Source organism: Coenobita brevimanus, chromosome 109 (assembly GCF_032717465.1).
Source record: "Coenobita brevimanus isolate Jiangsu-jjx chromosome 109, ASM3271746v2, whole genome shotgun sequence".
NCBI lineage: Eukaryota > Metazoa > Arthropoda > Malacostraca > Decapoda > Coenobitidae > Coenobita > Coenobita brevimanus.
The window spans coordinates 33,583,229-33,599,817 of NC_137062.1; the positions used below are offsets into that span (position 1 = coordinate 33,583,229).

The following is a 16,589-nucleotide window of genomic DNA, read 5'->3' on the forward strand; positions in this document are numbered from 1 at the left end:
AGAACTTCACCCACAGAACGGCAGACACATCAAAGGATCAGACAACATCCTTAGACACATCAATGATGCTGAAGTTCGAGGTTTCTGGATATGTGGGCAGAAGGCTTTCTACATGTGTATCGGGACTCATGAACGTGATTGTACTCTGCATACCTTTACAACAGTAAATATATCAATCAGTCTTCGACATTAGGATATTTGACCCTATGGCAGCATGTCAAGGCGAACTTTCTCGAGGCTGCACACGAGGGAACAAGAAAAAAAAAAAAAAAGGAATTGACAAGAAAAAAATAGAAACTGTCAAGAAAGGATCCAACTTGTGGACCACGGTCGATTAACTCACCTCTCTTTAAGAGGACCGTGAGTACAGAATACAAATTCCTCCTCCCATTCTCCACAGGGATGACGTTTATGATCTTGTCTGTGGGACAACTATTTGTAACCAGTTTAAAATTCGTTTATTCCTTTTACCAGGATTATTTATTGCTTTTGGCGTAGTTTTGCTTAGTAGAAGAAAAATTGCTCTTTCTTTCTTCTTTCTGATAATCTACTACATAAAGAAATTATAAAATACGATAGTTATGATTAGCCTTCGCAGCATCCCCCACAATAACAAAGATGGCGTCCGTGGCAGAACCTCTTACTCTCCGTCAAGGTAAAGTATACATTATATTCCGGTTCGTTTGTGACAGTAGGCCTTTCTAAGTGAGTTTTCCTTAGTTAGCTATCAATTATTAGTATCTGCAGGTAGATAGCAAACTTATTTATGGCTATTGGTGTCAGAAATTCCAAATATATGACAGTCGGTTATATACTCTATTTGGGTCGTTTGTATGCTCAAATTTACAGATTTTGCACAACTTTACTTTAGAAATGGGGATTATAGAACGGAGGGATGTTGATAAATGTTTGTTCCAGGAATATATATTGGCAGAAAGCAGACCGACTAAGCATCCATTGATCCAGGGCGATGTTCACTTGCGCAGACCTTTTTCCATTATTTTTTATGTTTTATTGACAATTGGGCACTTATTCGGAACCATACTGTCCCTGTGGGTTAGGTTAGGTTAAATATCATCCAATTTAGTCTGTGGTAAGCTATACTCTGTTCGCTGTATGTGTAAGACTGACCTTCTCGTTTTGCATTTTGAGCTGTGGCAAGATGTTATCCTCAGAACATGACTGAAATATGGGGAAAGCTTTGAAGTATTTCCTATTTCCTATTGGACAGGATTGCTTATTAATCTGGTGAACATCTAGGAGAGTCCTCATGCATGTAAGTTTAATTGTACTTGTTAATCAGTAAATTATAGCTTAAAGGTCATAGAGATCAGTTTTAAAAATTACAGAAATGCAAAACTAGAACAACACATGCATAAGTTCAAGCCATTTTCTTATAAACCCGTTCTTTACTGGTAGCCTAAGTGTGTTAATGTTTTACTTGTTAACTGGGTAGACTTTTATAGGTTACCGATATGCAAAGGTAAAACAGCATGCATAAATTCAAGCCATATTCTTATAAACCCCATGCTCTTTACCGGTAAGTGGGTTAATTGTTTGACTTGTTAACTGAGTCGAGTCCCACACCTATGCTGTGCCTGTGTGTTGAAAAGCGGGTGTGGGCAGTTAATTTATCCAGTGACAGAAGTTGGTGTTCATAGGCCTTACAGATTACGTAGCCTCAATGACATTAAATATAGCTTGAACATGTATATATGGTATAACTGCTCATCCATGTCAGGTATGTGAGTGCCAGTTGCCACAATACAAGTTTACAGTAAAAAAAAAAAAAAAAAAAATATATATATATATATATATATCCTCCCAGTTCCAAATATCCAGTTCACAAAAGCCTCCACTTTCCCCCCAAAAATGTCATGCAATTTAAGTTTATTTGTGAACAGGCATGGCAGTACTGTAGATGATACATTAGCAATACAAGGTATCGGTACTTTTTTTGCGTTTTCTATTTATGATACTGTAGGCATTTTTTCACATGCTCCACTCATAATTTTCACTGTGATTTCGGTTTCCAATATATTTAATTTCCCATAAAGCCTTTTAACCCTAGCTTTTCAAATTTGTGAGTTTTTACTGTACCTTCATACATCTATCTATCTATCTATAGCCCAACGCCCTAATCCCGCAAACGGTGGCCGCAGACAAAACGCCTCCAAGTCACTCTGTCACCCACCATTTGACTACCCTCCCCCCAACTCACCCCCCCCCTCCCTCATATACCTCTCAACTCCATCCCTCCACCTCATCCTCGGTCTACCCTTCCCTCTCCCTCCCTCCACCTCACCTACATACACCCTCTTAGTCAGGCTTTCATTCTCCATTCTCTCCACATGACAGCATTAATGTCCTTATTCCTTACAGATGTCAAAAGAGCTGTTGAACTGCTCGACAAGCTTCAGAAAAGTGAGTATACGTATGCTGGTTATGGAGTCACGTAGATTATTTCTGTTTTATTGAACCAGTTAAATTTGTATTTCTTCTATCTATCTGTCTGTCTATCTGTTGCCAGACTCTTCATTCCTGTAATGGGTGGCCACAAACACATTGCCTCCACATCACCCTGTCCAGTGCCACTTCACTGCCTTGCCCCCAGCTCACCCCCCCCCCTCTCATATACCTCTCCATGCCATCCCTCCATCTCATCCTCAGCCTCCCCCTCCACCTCACTCACATGCACTGTCCTTGTTAGTCTCTCACTCTCCATACACTCCACATGGCCAAACCACCTCAATGTATTTCTCCTAATGCTTCCTATTCCATACTAGCATTACTGGTTTATCCAGTTTACTTTAACTTAGCCTAGACTGCCATCTCTCCATCTTGATTGCTAAGTTGGAAGAGTGGATTAACACCAGATTATGTTGCTAGTCATGAAAAAGTGCTCAGTAAAGGATGTAGGGCTGTAGTACAGTACTAGCTTTTTCTGTCATTGGTTTGTGTGAAACAAGCTTCAAAAGAACTAATATATGGGCCAGGCTAATGTGAAAAGAGTGTAGTTATGAGTAGTGTATTCCATTTTAGTTTTATTTTTTATTTTTTAATTATTATTATTTTTTTACGTAATCATAAATGCAATGTTCAATTCAGATTTTTGTTCTAGGTAAAGTAACATCATACCCTAGTCTCACACAATGCAGTTATAATTGAAGTTATTCTTTTTTTTAGCCAATAATAATAAACACTGATTCTTTGAGTCTCTCTCTCTCTCTCTCTCTCTCTCTCTCTCTCTCTCTCTCTCTCTCTCTAACTGGGAAATACCATCATATAAATTGCATTCCAGTACCCTTAAAATCATTTCCAAAAATAATCATCATAAATAGATTCTGTTCAGCTTATATTTCCAGCTGGGGAAATACCATCAGCCAAGTTAGCGGCTCTCCAGCGAGTCCTTCAGTCGGAGTTCCTGACGGCCGTTCGGGAGGTGTACGAGCATGTGTATGAGACAGTGGACATATCGGGCTCTCCAGAAATCCGAGCCTCAGCCACAGCAAAGGTAGCTACTGTACTGAAAAAAAAAATATCTAGTGTCTCTTTCTGATGACTAGTTCAAGGTAGACCAACTGACATATTCAATTTTTTTTTTTTTTTATGCCATGTTATGTATTTTGTGTCACTTTCTGATGACAAGTTCAGTACAGTACGATGTCGCTTATAATGTTTGCAGCAATAGTGGTAAGTCTTTATATTACCCCTTCACAGTGATTGTTTATTACCCCTTCATAATTATTAAGTCTATTACAGTACTCCTTTGCAATGATTACGTCTATTACCCTTTCATTATTATTACGTCTGCTACCCCTTCACAGTGATTATTACCCCGTCACAATGATTACATCGATGATTACATTTATTTTATTCTTGGGATCTACTGAAACTTATATTTGTCTGATAGCAGTAGGAGTGATTTAAAAATGGTGCCTCTGGACTGAAGTAGTTCTTGAAAACGTATTGAAGTGCGAATATGATAATGTTTGTTTAATTGTAAAATAGGTACTTAGGTTTTATGGGTATCCAGAATTTATGATTCTCCACAGGAATTGTTTTTTTTTTTTTTTTTTTTTTTTTTTTTTAGCTTGGCCCAGATTTTTGCCTTTTTGTAGGTTATTTCACATAGGTCATTGGCTGAAAAAGACAGTAGCTGCTATGGCTCTGCACCTTTTCAATAGTACTTCTTAACTAATACGAGTCATACCCTAATGTGAATGAGTTATTACAACTCAGCATTGAAGAGGGAGAGATGGCAATTTTAGGCCAGGTTAGTGTGAAAATAGTATATATAGTAATCATCAGCCACTTGTTGTATACCATCAAAGTTTACCCAAGTAGAATAGGCTTGCATCAGTTTCAGAAGCAGGATGGAAATGAACGTGATTAGAAATAGATAAGCAAATGTGTGATGCAGTTTGCCTGGCAGTGTTAGCTAATGGCACAGGAGTTTGGTAGTTTGAAGAGTCAGCTAGATAGGCATATGACTGGGATGGATTGGGTGAAAAACTTGTCCCACTCATTTGTACATCAAGACAGAATTCATGTACAGTACAATAATTTCCTTTTCTTTTCAGCTTCCAGCACAATTGACTATGTTTTTGCTTTTTGGCCTTTCCTGTAAATCTCCATGCCAGTTTTTCTATACTCTGCGGTGTTCTTTCTTCCTTTTTCTGGCCAGTTCCTTGGGTGGAGAGTTTATTGGATGGGGTAACTTTTTCCTCCTTTGCTGTCTCTGTCTTAATATTGTTATCTAGTCACTCCTTTGAATAAGAACTGCTTAGTATGGGCAGACTGGCATGCTCAAGATTTTTATTTTTTTATTTTTATCAGTGTCTAGTGTCACTTTCCAAAGACTGATTAAGTTTTCAAAGGCTGTGCAAACTGTGAGTGTACAACAGTGGTTGTTGTGACTTTAATATTCCCAGAATACTAGTGTTCTTACTAATCTACGGTAGATTTCACTCAACTTGATTTTAGATTTTATGATACCTGGTTTGTTTGATTTTGTGATACCTGGTCTTTTTATTTAAAAATTTCTGATGATGTACAAGTAAACACTTGTGTGACCCATTTCACTGGGCATGATGTTGGTAGTTATTCATGTACATACTCTTCCTTGTTTCTGGATAATTTCTCACCCTATCCTTAAGTGGAAAAGATTCAGAATGATATAGGTGATCTTGGTGATGTTTTGATTGTTTTTCAGGTTTTGTACTTTCTTCCTCTTGTATACACAACCTGCTTCACACCATTTTCTAGTTGAGAAATGTGCTATGATCATCGTGATGATCACTGTTTTGTACTCTATTCCAGGCAACAGTAGCAGCCTTTGCCGCCAGTGAGGGCCATGCACACCCTAGAGTGGTGGAGCTTCCCAAGACAGATGAGGGGCTGGGCTTCAACGTGATGGGTGGGAGGGAGCAGAACTCACCCATATACATCTCGCGCATCATTCCTGGTGGTGTGGCTGACAGGCATGGAGGACTGAAGAGGGGCGACCAACTTCTCTCAGTCAATGGGGTGGTTAGTACCATGTGTGGGAAGTTTGGATATAGATTTTGTTCACAGTCGGGGACAACAAAAGATCACCCTTTGTTCCAGTACAACTTCACAATTAGGGAACATCTGTCACTTTGCTTCCTGATGTTTCCTATCAAAGAGTAACATAGCCAAGCCTTTCTCATCATAGGGATATTTGCCAGTTGAGGAAAGTGGTTGGCAGATTAGGTGAAATTGAAGACAGGAACTGAACTCACCGAAATACTTTCCATCATCTATCATAACTAGGAGTTTGGCTGATAGACACGCACAACTTAAAAGGGTAACCGGCTCCTCTCTGTCGGTTGGGTGGTTTGTACAAGATTAATAAGATTCAGGTTTCATGGGTCTTGGTGAATTTAATGTTAGGGAATGTGAGATAAAAATTAGACAGCACTTTTATTAGGCAAGACTAAGGCAGTTAGGCTTATGAGGTAGTTCTGGGATTCCAGGGGTTTGAAAGGCATGGAAATGATGACTCATAATAATGGGATGTGTCATTGTTATGATCTCCGTATTTCATGCTTTATCTTCCTGTGTTTTCTGGACCCCACATCAGTCCAAACTTAGGTCGGAAAAAAGGTCATGATGATGGTGATGTTTGTTCAGAAACAATCAGCAACTTCCTGTTATTGTGCATGCCTGTTATTTCTATTTAAACAAAGAATGAACTTGGTACAGTATATGAAATGCACTGTACAGTACATTCAGAAATACTTGCCACACAAAAAACAGGAGCAATAACAGCATGCACTGAAACCATTGATCTATCTATCTATCTATCTATCTATTGCCAGACACCATAATCCCTTAAGGGGTGGCCATTTGACTTTGAGTTATTTGTTTAAGGGGAGAGGCACTAACCCTCCACCAACCCACTTGTTCACACGTAGGGAGCACGTATGGTTTGGTTCTATGGTTACCACCCAGCGTTGTAAATGGTTTCTTGGCTTACAGGAAACCATTTGGCTTGTCACTCAATGTAAAGCCACCTGTAAAGGAAAGAAAAGCAATAAGAAGTGACAGGAAAGATGGGAGAAATAGGAAGAGAGGAGGGCAGGCACAGAAAAAGAATGATAAAGGCTAAGGAAGAAGTAGGCAGCACTACATCAAGTGAGTGGATCACCTAGGTAATAATAACTTTTTGAAACATTGAGCAGTACAGTTGGCCTGACCAGATGCATATAACTTATCTGTCTTTATCCAGAACATACTTTTGACATCGTTTTATGGCATTTCAGAGATGCTGGTAGTTCTCGATTCCTTTGTATTGCAATAGGCATTCAGTATAATGTTTATTTTTTCCTTCTTTAGCCAAGCTGTGATAATGTTTAGGTTGACTCGAGTATGTTCAGATTTACTGTTTACTGTAATAATAATGTCCTGGAAAAATTGGTGATACTCTAAGCCTGGCAATGTTTCTTGAAGTACATTTACGAACACTTGTATCTATGGTGACAGTAACAGTTGTGGTTTCCCTTCCAACCAAACAATCTGTAATGATACTGTAACTGGTTTATGTCATTGTTTATTATATATATCCAGAAGCTCAGTTTAGTGGGAATATGATTGTTTATAGGTAAAATGATATGAGGTTAAATCATCTGCCCTGATGGTTTGAATGTGGGATTCAACACTGCTCGCAAAGTACCTCACAATGATTGTAGAATCTAACTCCATATTCATTCATTCAGTTGGATTAACTCGGTTTGAATCAGCTGGAATTAAATCGTCTTGGCCTCTTCTACATACATGGAAAGTTTTGACATGATTTGTGAACTCAAAGTATTTATTTATACATTTATTTATATATTATTTATATATTTATTGATTTTTATACATGCTAACTCTCATTTTAAATGTCAGGACCAGTTTGCCTAGCCCCGGGCTCCTACGCCCCTAATGGGACAACATAGGATTGGATGATGGATTGATAGAATTTGTACCCTCACCCCCATCTATTAGGCATGGAGACTTGACCAGACTGTGTTGGGATTTGCTACTGAATTTGAGTGAGGTGAAGAACCATATTTTTAGTGAAAATTATTTGGTTTGAGTGACAGCTCATCTATTTTTCATCCCTAATGACATTTCTGGAAGGACGGTTCATGGATTTGGTGTGAGGGAATGCAAGTACCGTATGAGGTACAGTTCAGTTCCATCCATCATCCAGCCTTGTAGTTCACCATCAGGACCATAGGTACCCTGGGGTTGACTAACTAATTCAGACGTTTAAGACTAGAGGATAAACCCAAAAGGAAGACAAAGGATTGGCCATTAGATACTTACCGTCGTAACCTCCTTTTTGATGTGTTACAGAGCATGGAGGGAGAGAATCATGAACGTGCTGTAGAACTGCTGAAGGCTGCCAGCGGGTCAGTGAAGCTAGTAAACAAAGGATTGGCCGTTAGATACTTACCATCGTAACCTCCTTTTTGATGTGTCACAGAGCGTGGAGAGAGAGAATCATGAACGTGCTGTAGAACTGCTGAAGGCTGCCAGCGGGTCAGTGAAGCTAGTAAACAAAGGATTGGCCATTAGATACTTACCATCGTAACCTCCTTTTTGATGTGTTACAGAGCGTGGAGGGAGAGAATCACGAACGTGCTGTAGAACTGCTGAAGGCTGCCAGCGGGTCAGTGAAGCTGGTGGTGCGGTACACGCCTCGGGTACTGGAGGAGATGGAGATGCGATTCGACAAGCAACGCACGTCACGTAGGCCGCCCTCACAGTTACAGTAGACCCGTAGTGCTGATGACGACCCCAGTTACTCCTCACCTGAGATGGGTCACGGGAATTACAGCTGGACAGGTTGAGAGCTGACAGTTGTACATGTAGCTAAGCACTCATTGGACCTTATTCTCATCAGCAGTCAAGGCATATGTGGTATCTTGGCCTTAAATTACCAGCACTCCATCTTGAATTAAAAGCTGTGGCCTTAAAATTACCATCCCTCCTTAAATTACCATCTCTCCATCTTGAATTCAGAACTGTAACATTAAATTAACACTGGAATATGGAGGTACCTAATTACAAAGAAGTTCTCTGTAAAGGATATAGAGCAGTTACAGTACATTGTTTTTTTTTAGCCACAGAATTTTTCAGCAAAAGACAGAAATCTAGGCCAGAAGAAGGTAAAGAGTATTAGTACCATTTGTTGAGCAGTTTATTTTGAGTACTAGATCTCACTGCACTCGTTTATGCTTTTTATATCTCCTTTTTGCCAAGATAGCATAAGTAACATACAAGAAATTATTAATGTACAATATGTAGAAATGGATTGGCAAGAAGTGGTGCCATAAAACTGCCTAAGCTGATGAAAACATGGACCATTGTGTCTTGCTATCACAGTGCCGTGAATTGTTCAGATGAATTATTCCCACATCTGGAAAAAAAAAATTATCGTTGTTTTATCTCCGATTTACGAGTTTTCTAAATGTGGGTATGGTTTTTCTGTTCCTAGCACTCCTTGTTGTATAACGTAGAAGCACTGTCATGCTGTATCTGTACAAGGATGGTCTGTATTTTGTGCAGCCAAACACTCATTCTTGTATAGCATAGAAGCACTGGTACGCTGTTGCTTTATTTGGTGATTCATAGCAACTTTCCTGACTCTCACCAGGCAGGAGCTTGTGTGCTTGCTGGTGTGGGAATGAAAGTACAGGTATTTTTTTGTGTCTGATTTTTGGACATAGACCTGACAGTTTTTTTCTTGAGACCCAAACCTGGCAGTCCTTTCCTGAGACCCACCAGTCCTTTATGCCACACACCTTTCCTGATCACCAGTACTTGTTATAATGATGCAACAGTGACAAAGCAGACATTATAAAGCTTGAAAAAGTGATATGAGAAGTAAAGAATGATAAAGGGTGGATGATTGTAATACTGACTAAACCCTCCCTGCTTTACACATGAATTTGCCAGTTACAGTGGGCAAATCTTACCTAACCACCACCTTGATGGCCACTAGTAGAGCATTGCCAGTGATACAGAGAAAGTTTTGTACAGTACGCAAGACAATTAGCCCCCAGAATATGATGGCTTATTTAATAGTTTATTCTTGTTACTGCCAGATTATTTAATCCACCGTAGAGGTTAATGGAAGTTAAATGGAATCCCTTCAGGTGAATAGTCTGTCTTAAGATATACGCATTAGTCAGGAGATACCAGGAATAGAAATGTACATTATCAGATGGAAAAGGTTATCAGGGTTGTATAGTACAGTATTATGAAGTCCAGGTATTAGGTACAGTAGCTCCTTTTGAACACCCTTCAGTTACCCAGGCATGTTTTACACAGCACTGTCAACCTTTACCCCAACCCATTTTCTGTGGCAACTAACATGTTTTGCACAATATGGTGGTACTGTACACCCTGGGTGGAGCAATTGTGGCATCCGCCTGGGAGCCAAACCTTTCTAAATTTCCCTGCACCGTACTGTGGAAGGAACCCTGGTAAGGCACTGTCATCCACAAGGGGGCACCAAATCCCTGTTCATTGTGTGCAGTTCACTTAGCAATTGCTTACCTGTTGTCAGTGGGCCACTCAGACAGACAGACCATGGTTTAGGCAACAACAGCTAGTTTTAGCCTGACTTGGATCCATTTCAGTTATTACTTGAAGATGGCCCATGTCCAGCCAAGACTTTTGTATCATCACAACAAAAAAATATTTCCATATATCCGCATAATTACTCCATAATATAGTACTGTATGATGCAACAGCTTTAATTAACCACAATAACAATATTTGTGTTCTGCACTGTAGATTTGGAGTTGGCTGTGTTTAAGTAGAATTCCTGTTTAAATCACTAAGATAATGACAAATCAGTAGATTTTTACCTACGAGTGCTTTTGTACAATGTCTTTGTAACTTCATTTTTTTCTTTCAGGTTATCCATTTCTTCACTGGTATTTTTCAAAACCTTTCAGTTATTGCAGTGTGTTTCAGTGGTTTTATTTCCAAAACAGATTTAATTTGTGAGTTTGTTGTAGTGGATATATTTTCCAGTTCATTACCCACATGGGAAAGCAGCTGGGCTTGATGAGGTGTATCCAGAGATACTTAAATGTAGTGGAGAGAGTGGAATGAATTGCTTGTTGTAGATATGTAAGAAGGCATGGATGAGTGAAACTGTACCAGCAGAGTGGAAAAAAGCTGTTATTGTACCCCTATACAAAAGTAAAGGTGAGCAAAGTGAGTGCAAGAATTATCATAGCCTAAGTCTATTGAGTGTGGTAGGGAAGGTATCCATCCATCCATCCATCCATCATCCAATCCTACGTTCTCCCATGAGGAGCATAGGAACCCAGTTCTAGGCAAGTTGGTCCTGGCATTTAAGATGAGAGTGACCAGCCTCACTCATCCCTGAGTGGCATGACATAAGCAATCAACCCCAACCATCCCTTGGATATAAACCTTCACTGGCTCAAACTGACTGGAGTGCAATAATTACCTACTAAACCACCAGGTCCCAAAATTTGGTTATATGGTTACCACCCAGCATAGTAAATGGTTTCCTGGTGTACAGGAAACCATTTAGCTTGTCACTCAATGTAGAGTCACCCACAGGCAGAAGGAAAAGGAATGAATGAAGGAGAGAAAGTCAGAAGAGGGAGTGTAAAGTCACCCGTAGGCAGAAGGACAAGGAAAGAATAAAGGAAAGACAGAAGAGGATGGAAGGAAAGAAGGATGGAAGAGAGGAAAGGGCAGACACCCAAGAGCAGCACTACATTGAGTATGTGGAAGATTTATTGTAGAGAAAGTAGGAGAGATATCAGAAGGTCTAGTGAGTGATGAACAAGGTGGCTTTAGGAGTGGCATAGGATGTGTGGAAAAGGCTTGTGAGATGGACTATGAGGTGTTTATGGCATTTATGGATCTGGAAAAAGCATATGACAAAGTAGATAGAGAAGGATTGTGGATGATTTTGCACATGTACGGTGTAGATGGTAAGCTGCTAGGTGCCGTCAAGAGTTTTTATGATGATAGTGAGGCATGTGTAAGGGTTAATGGGCACCTAAGTGAATGGTTCACGATCGCTGTGGGCATGCGGCAAGGTTGTGTGATGTCTCCATGGTTTTTCAATATATGTATGGATGGGGTGATGAGACAAGTAAAAACACAAGTATTGGAGAGAGGGATGGCATTAGTAATGAATGGTGATGGATGGAATATCTCAAATTTGTTGTATGCTGATGATGCAGTGCTACTTGCAAATATCGGACAAGAACTTGGTAGACTAGTGCAGAGTTTTGCTGATGTCTGGGAACGTCGTGCCTTGAAAGTAAATGTAGAAAAGAGTAAAGTGATGGTCATTGAGAGAGATGACTCCCAGTGTGATGTTACAGTGAATGGAGAGAGACTGGAATTGGTGAAAGAGTTCAAGTACCTGGGTACAGTGATAGAAGAGTGAGGAAAATGTGCAAAAAAAGTGAAAAGTAGAGTGACACAGGGAAGGAAAGGAGCTAGTGCTATGAAGGCCTTGATGAGAAACAGAGTCTTGAGTGTTGCAGCTGCACGAGGATTACATGAAGGAGTGTTAGTGCCAACTTTAACATACTGGTTTGAGTCTTTGGTGTTGCATGAAAATGAAAAGTCAGGAGTAAGAGCAGTGGAGATGGGACTGTTGAGGAATGTATGTGGAGTACAGAGAGTGGATAGGATACGATTTGTGAAAAATGAGGAGTGAGGAAGTCTGTGGACACCAGAATCGAAGAGAGTGAACTGAGGTGGTATGGTCATGTGGAGAGAATGGATGACAGTAGAGTGGTAAAAAGGTATATCTGAGCGAATTTGAAGGAGGGAGGAGGCGAGATAGGCCAAGAAGAAGTTGGAGAGATGTGGTGGATGAGTGTGTGATGAAGAGAGGTATGGAAGTTGGTGAGGCTAAGGGACTGACAAAAGATTGAGCTAGCTGGATGAATTTTCTGCGGAGAACCACATGACCAGGGATTTGTCACCCTTTTTTAAGGTGACAGTGTTCAGATTGACTCTGTTGGATAGGTATATGTGAAGCTACAGACAGGGTGAAACCTTTTGGCCTGTCAGATGGAGCCAGGATTCTGTGGGCTTGAATGATGAGTGAATGGAAGTGTGGCCTATTGAATTGAGCAAACTTTGGCTGTCTGGATGCTGCTACTCCTCACCCTGCCCTAGGGTGGGAAAGGAGGTCAGGATGATGATGATGATTATTACCCACATTAGAAATTACGACTGTTGTGCAGTGCTTTAAATGCTATGCTTTTTTTTTTTTTTTTTTTTTCCAGCATTTGTACTTTGTGTTTTGCTTTTTGCATGAGTACTGTTTTCATAATCTAATTGATGGAACATAGTTAATTGTTTATTATTCATTGTGCTGCATGACGGTAATAATAATAATAATAATAATAATAATAATAGTACTGCAATACTGATGATGATGATGGTGCTTATTATGCGACAAGCAGAACCCCTGTATTCTGCCCGTTCATTTAACACAGATTGCATTTGTTTTTTAACTCTTTGCGTTTAGTTACATCTTTATTTTATCCACATTTGTTTTATCCATATAATTTCATGTTCTAGTTGCCCCAGATCCTCAAAAAAAAAAAAAAAAAAAAAAAAAAAAAAAAAGGTATTAGCTTTTTTGTTTTCATTTAAAAAGCCAAAAGTTAATATCATATAATATGTGTACAGTAAATCTTTTGTCAGGGATGTTTTTTTATGATGTGACTCTCTCTCTCTCTCTCTCTCTCTCTCTCTCTCCTCTCCATACAGCCAGGACTGGATATTGGGGGAAATCACCATATCAGCCTTATTGGTAGCAGTGGAAATATGATCAGAAAATTTATTGTAATTTACTCTTGGTATTAACAGAAAAAAAAAAAAAAAGGCAGAATAAAGCAAGGACTTATTGTTGTTGTTGTTGATGGTGTTGTTTTTGTTGTTGTTGTTGCTGCTCTTTCCCCAAACTCATCTGAATTTGAACCCAGTGGACTGCAGGCTGATATTGCCCCTCTCCAGCCATCCACCGTCCTCCATTTAGGGAACAGAGAGGGAATGGAGAGGCATTTGTATAAGAGAGGTCTTGAATTTGGCTCCCTGTTATCTTGTTTTTGTTTTTTTCTTGGAGGGAGCGATCTTGTGGGTTTGAGGCATTTGGTTCCTCCTCCTTTGCATTAAAAAAAAAAAAAAAAATGAAAGCATACTTCTCCAGCATTGAGGACTTGCATATAACCAGTTTCTTTCCTTGCCCACTAGCTTTTCCATGAAGCTCCTGGACTATGTGAGAAGCAAAAATGTGTCCAATAACAGTAACTCATATGTTGCCTTTCTTCTAGGTGGCAGTAGTGGGCAGTGGAACTAAGCAGCTTCCTGAGTCCCCAAGGCTTTCCCCACCCTACGCCTCCCAGCTACACCAAAGATCAGTTTAACATTACTTCCCATGTGTAATTCTTGGATATAAACAGTTTGAATGTGCTGTATTTACCACATGAATCTAGTTGATGTTCATTTTAGTTTATTCTTCCTGCTACCAGACAGCTTTATTCAATTTAAGAAAGGTCTGTTGTACTGAAAGGGTGTGAAAGTCAAGCTGAATGAAATGTTAGGAGATGGAAAGGATAAAATGGAATGAGACGTCACCAAGCTCTGTGGGTTAATCAGCGTCTACCATTTCCTGAATATCGAGTGTTAAATAAAATGGATGGAGGGAAATACAGAAAAGAACTAGAGTGTAAGAACCTTAGCATTCGCAGACTCTTATGACTCTTATGGTATTGCTTACTCAGCAGATCACTTGAGATTAGCTAGAAGAGAGTACTAGATTTTTTTTCCAGCCTCTTGAGGGTTATTGGTACCAGTCTCAACACTTTCAGGCACCTGTGACTCTTTCAGATGAATAAAATCATCAAGACCTACCTGGAATAAAATAATTGAGTTTTCCCGCCTTGGGAAGTTTACGCTCTTTTCCTGTGTTTTCCTCCCATCCATTTTGCCCCATTGTCACTGTGAATCAATTACTTAAAAGAAAAGTTTCATCTTTTTCAGTGTCTTATATATTTGTCTTGTGCGCTTTGTTGTGAAAAAATAACTGTTCACTCTCCTCAAATATTATCAAGTAAGTTAGTTTGTCTCATTTATGCATTAATAACTTGCCATTATGTGCATCTGGAGAATATGTTAATCAACAGTACTTAAGTGTTTTATCAGTGGAGCAGACACTGACGAGGAGCCTGCATGTGGGGGCACTGTGCAACCTGACTGGAACAGCTGTGGCATTCACCCAGGAGCTAGGCCTCCTTGGTATTTCCCTGCACCTCACCTTAAAAGGGACCCTAACCTGACCTTGGTAAGGTGCTGTCTACCTTAAGGAGCACCAGGTCCCTGCACAGTGTATGTTCATTTCTGTACATGTAGGATGGCTCCATAGAAACAGGTGCTGCTTACCTGTGGTTGATGGATCTGCCCAGCCAGACAGATTGGGGTCAAGCAACAACAACAACAGCATTGGAGCCAAAACCTTTTTTTTTTTTTTCCCTAAAGCTGTGAGTTACCTCACAGCTTTAGGGGGAAAAAAAAAAATGTAAATTTTACTAGAAAAACATCTTGTGCAGTTGCCTTAGACACTTTTTTTTTTTTTTTTTTTTTCTGAATTGACTGGTTTTTATTTAAGTTGATAGTTTTTAAGTACTCTGCTTTGATTTCTAATCATCATCCTGACCCCTTGTCTGAATAATTACAAAAAACAGTTGAGTTTCAAACCTGATGTTGCTTGCTTGGAGTCATTAATAATAATAATATCCAAATACACAAACCTCATTAATCAGTACAGTAGTAATAATTTTCCATATGTTAAACAGTGAATAAGATCATAAATGATTTGAGTACAAGTGTTGTGATTCTGTGGATAACATAACAAGGTCTCAGAGTTGTATTTCCAGCAAACTCCTTTATTTCTAGAAGTTTGTGTTTTCAGATATTACATTTAGGTGTCAGAAAATGCAAACTTTTTACAGCAGCCTAAGTCAAGATGATTGTTCATGAGTGGTAGATTTTCATTTATTTACTTTTCTTTACAAAGTTAATCCATCATGAAAAAATTAGTTTGCAAAGGTAAGTATTTTTTCACTGTCACCTAAATTATCAAAGTGCAGTTGACATGTACCATCCGATGTTATGGAATGATTGAAAGTTCTATAAATACTGGTGTTGTTACAAGTTCAAGCATTCCAAAAAAAGACAAAAGTAATTTCGAATCGGATCCCTAATTTATTGCTAGTTAATGGCGTCTTAGATGGTTTAGTAATTAGATGGCCATTTCAATTTCTCAACATCTACCGGTACATCAGCAGGATCAGAATACAACAGTGCTACATTTTGAAAGGATATATATTCGGTGTCATTTAAACTTCTGGTCTTTACTGGTGCTGTATGTATTCACGTTAAATTTTTACCCTTTGATTTCTTTTCTCGTTTATTTACTGAGTTTGATAATTAATTAGAATATAATTTTCTGATGATTATTTTATTGTATTTTATTCTACAGCTGCATACAAGATTTTTCAAATCTGCAGATATTGGGAAGTGGGTTTTATAAATGTACATAATTCCTGTTTATGTATTTATCTATCTCTCTGTTTGTTGCCAAGCGCCTTAATCCCGTAAGGGGTGGCCGCAAACAAATCACCTCCATGTCGCCCTGTCCCCCAGCATTTCGCCGCCCTCCACCCAGCTCACACCCCTCTTTCCCATATACCTCTCCACTCCTTCCCTCCATCACTGCTCATTATTCCTTAATTATTTCTTACAGTGAACCAGGTTCTTTGCAAGAGGTCAGTTTGGATGTTTTTTTTAAAGTAATTTTAATGTCTCAAATGTGGTATAGTATTTATTTAATGCATAAATTTGAAAGCCAGTATCATTCCAGTTTCTCTCTCTCTCTCTCTCTCTCTCTCTCTCTCATTTTTGAGGGGGAGTAAAACAACAGTCTGCAGTATATTCGTGTTTATCATGCATTATTCTCTTAACACTCTATAATATTTTACCCACAAAATTGTTAT

The 16,589-nt window shown here is 39.2% G+C and overlaps 1 protein-coding gene across 1 annotated transcript; it reads left to right on the forward strand.

The window, feature by feature from the left end:
• The first annotated feature begins 618 nt into the window (after positions 1 to 618).
• Positions 619 to 14,100, forward strand: veli (L27 and PDZ_signaling domain-containing protein veli). Its single transcript, XM_080285974.1, has 6 exons — positions 619 to 655; positions 2,383 to 2,424; positions 3,366 to 3,514; positions 5,323 to 5,532; positions 8,127 to 8,262; positions 13,869 to 14,100. The coding sequence occupies exons 1-6, from the start codon at positions 619 to 621 to the stop codon at positions 13,892 to 13,894; spliced, it is 600 nt and encodes a 199-aa protein (XP_080142100.1). The 3' UTR covers positions 13,895 to 14,100.
• The last annotated feature ends 2,489 nt before the right edge of the window (positions 14,101 to 16,589 follow it).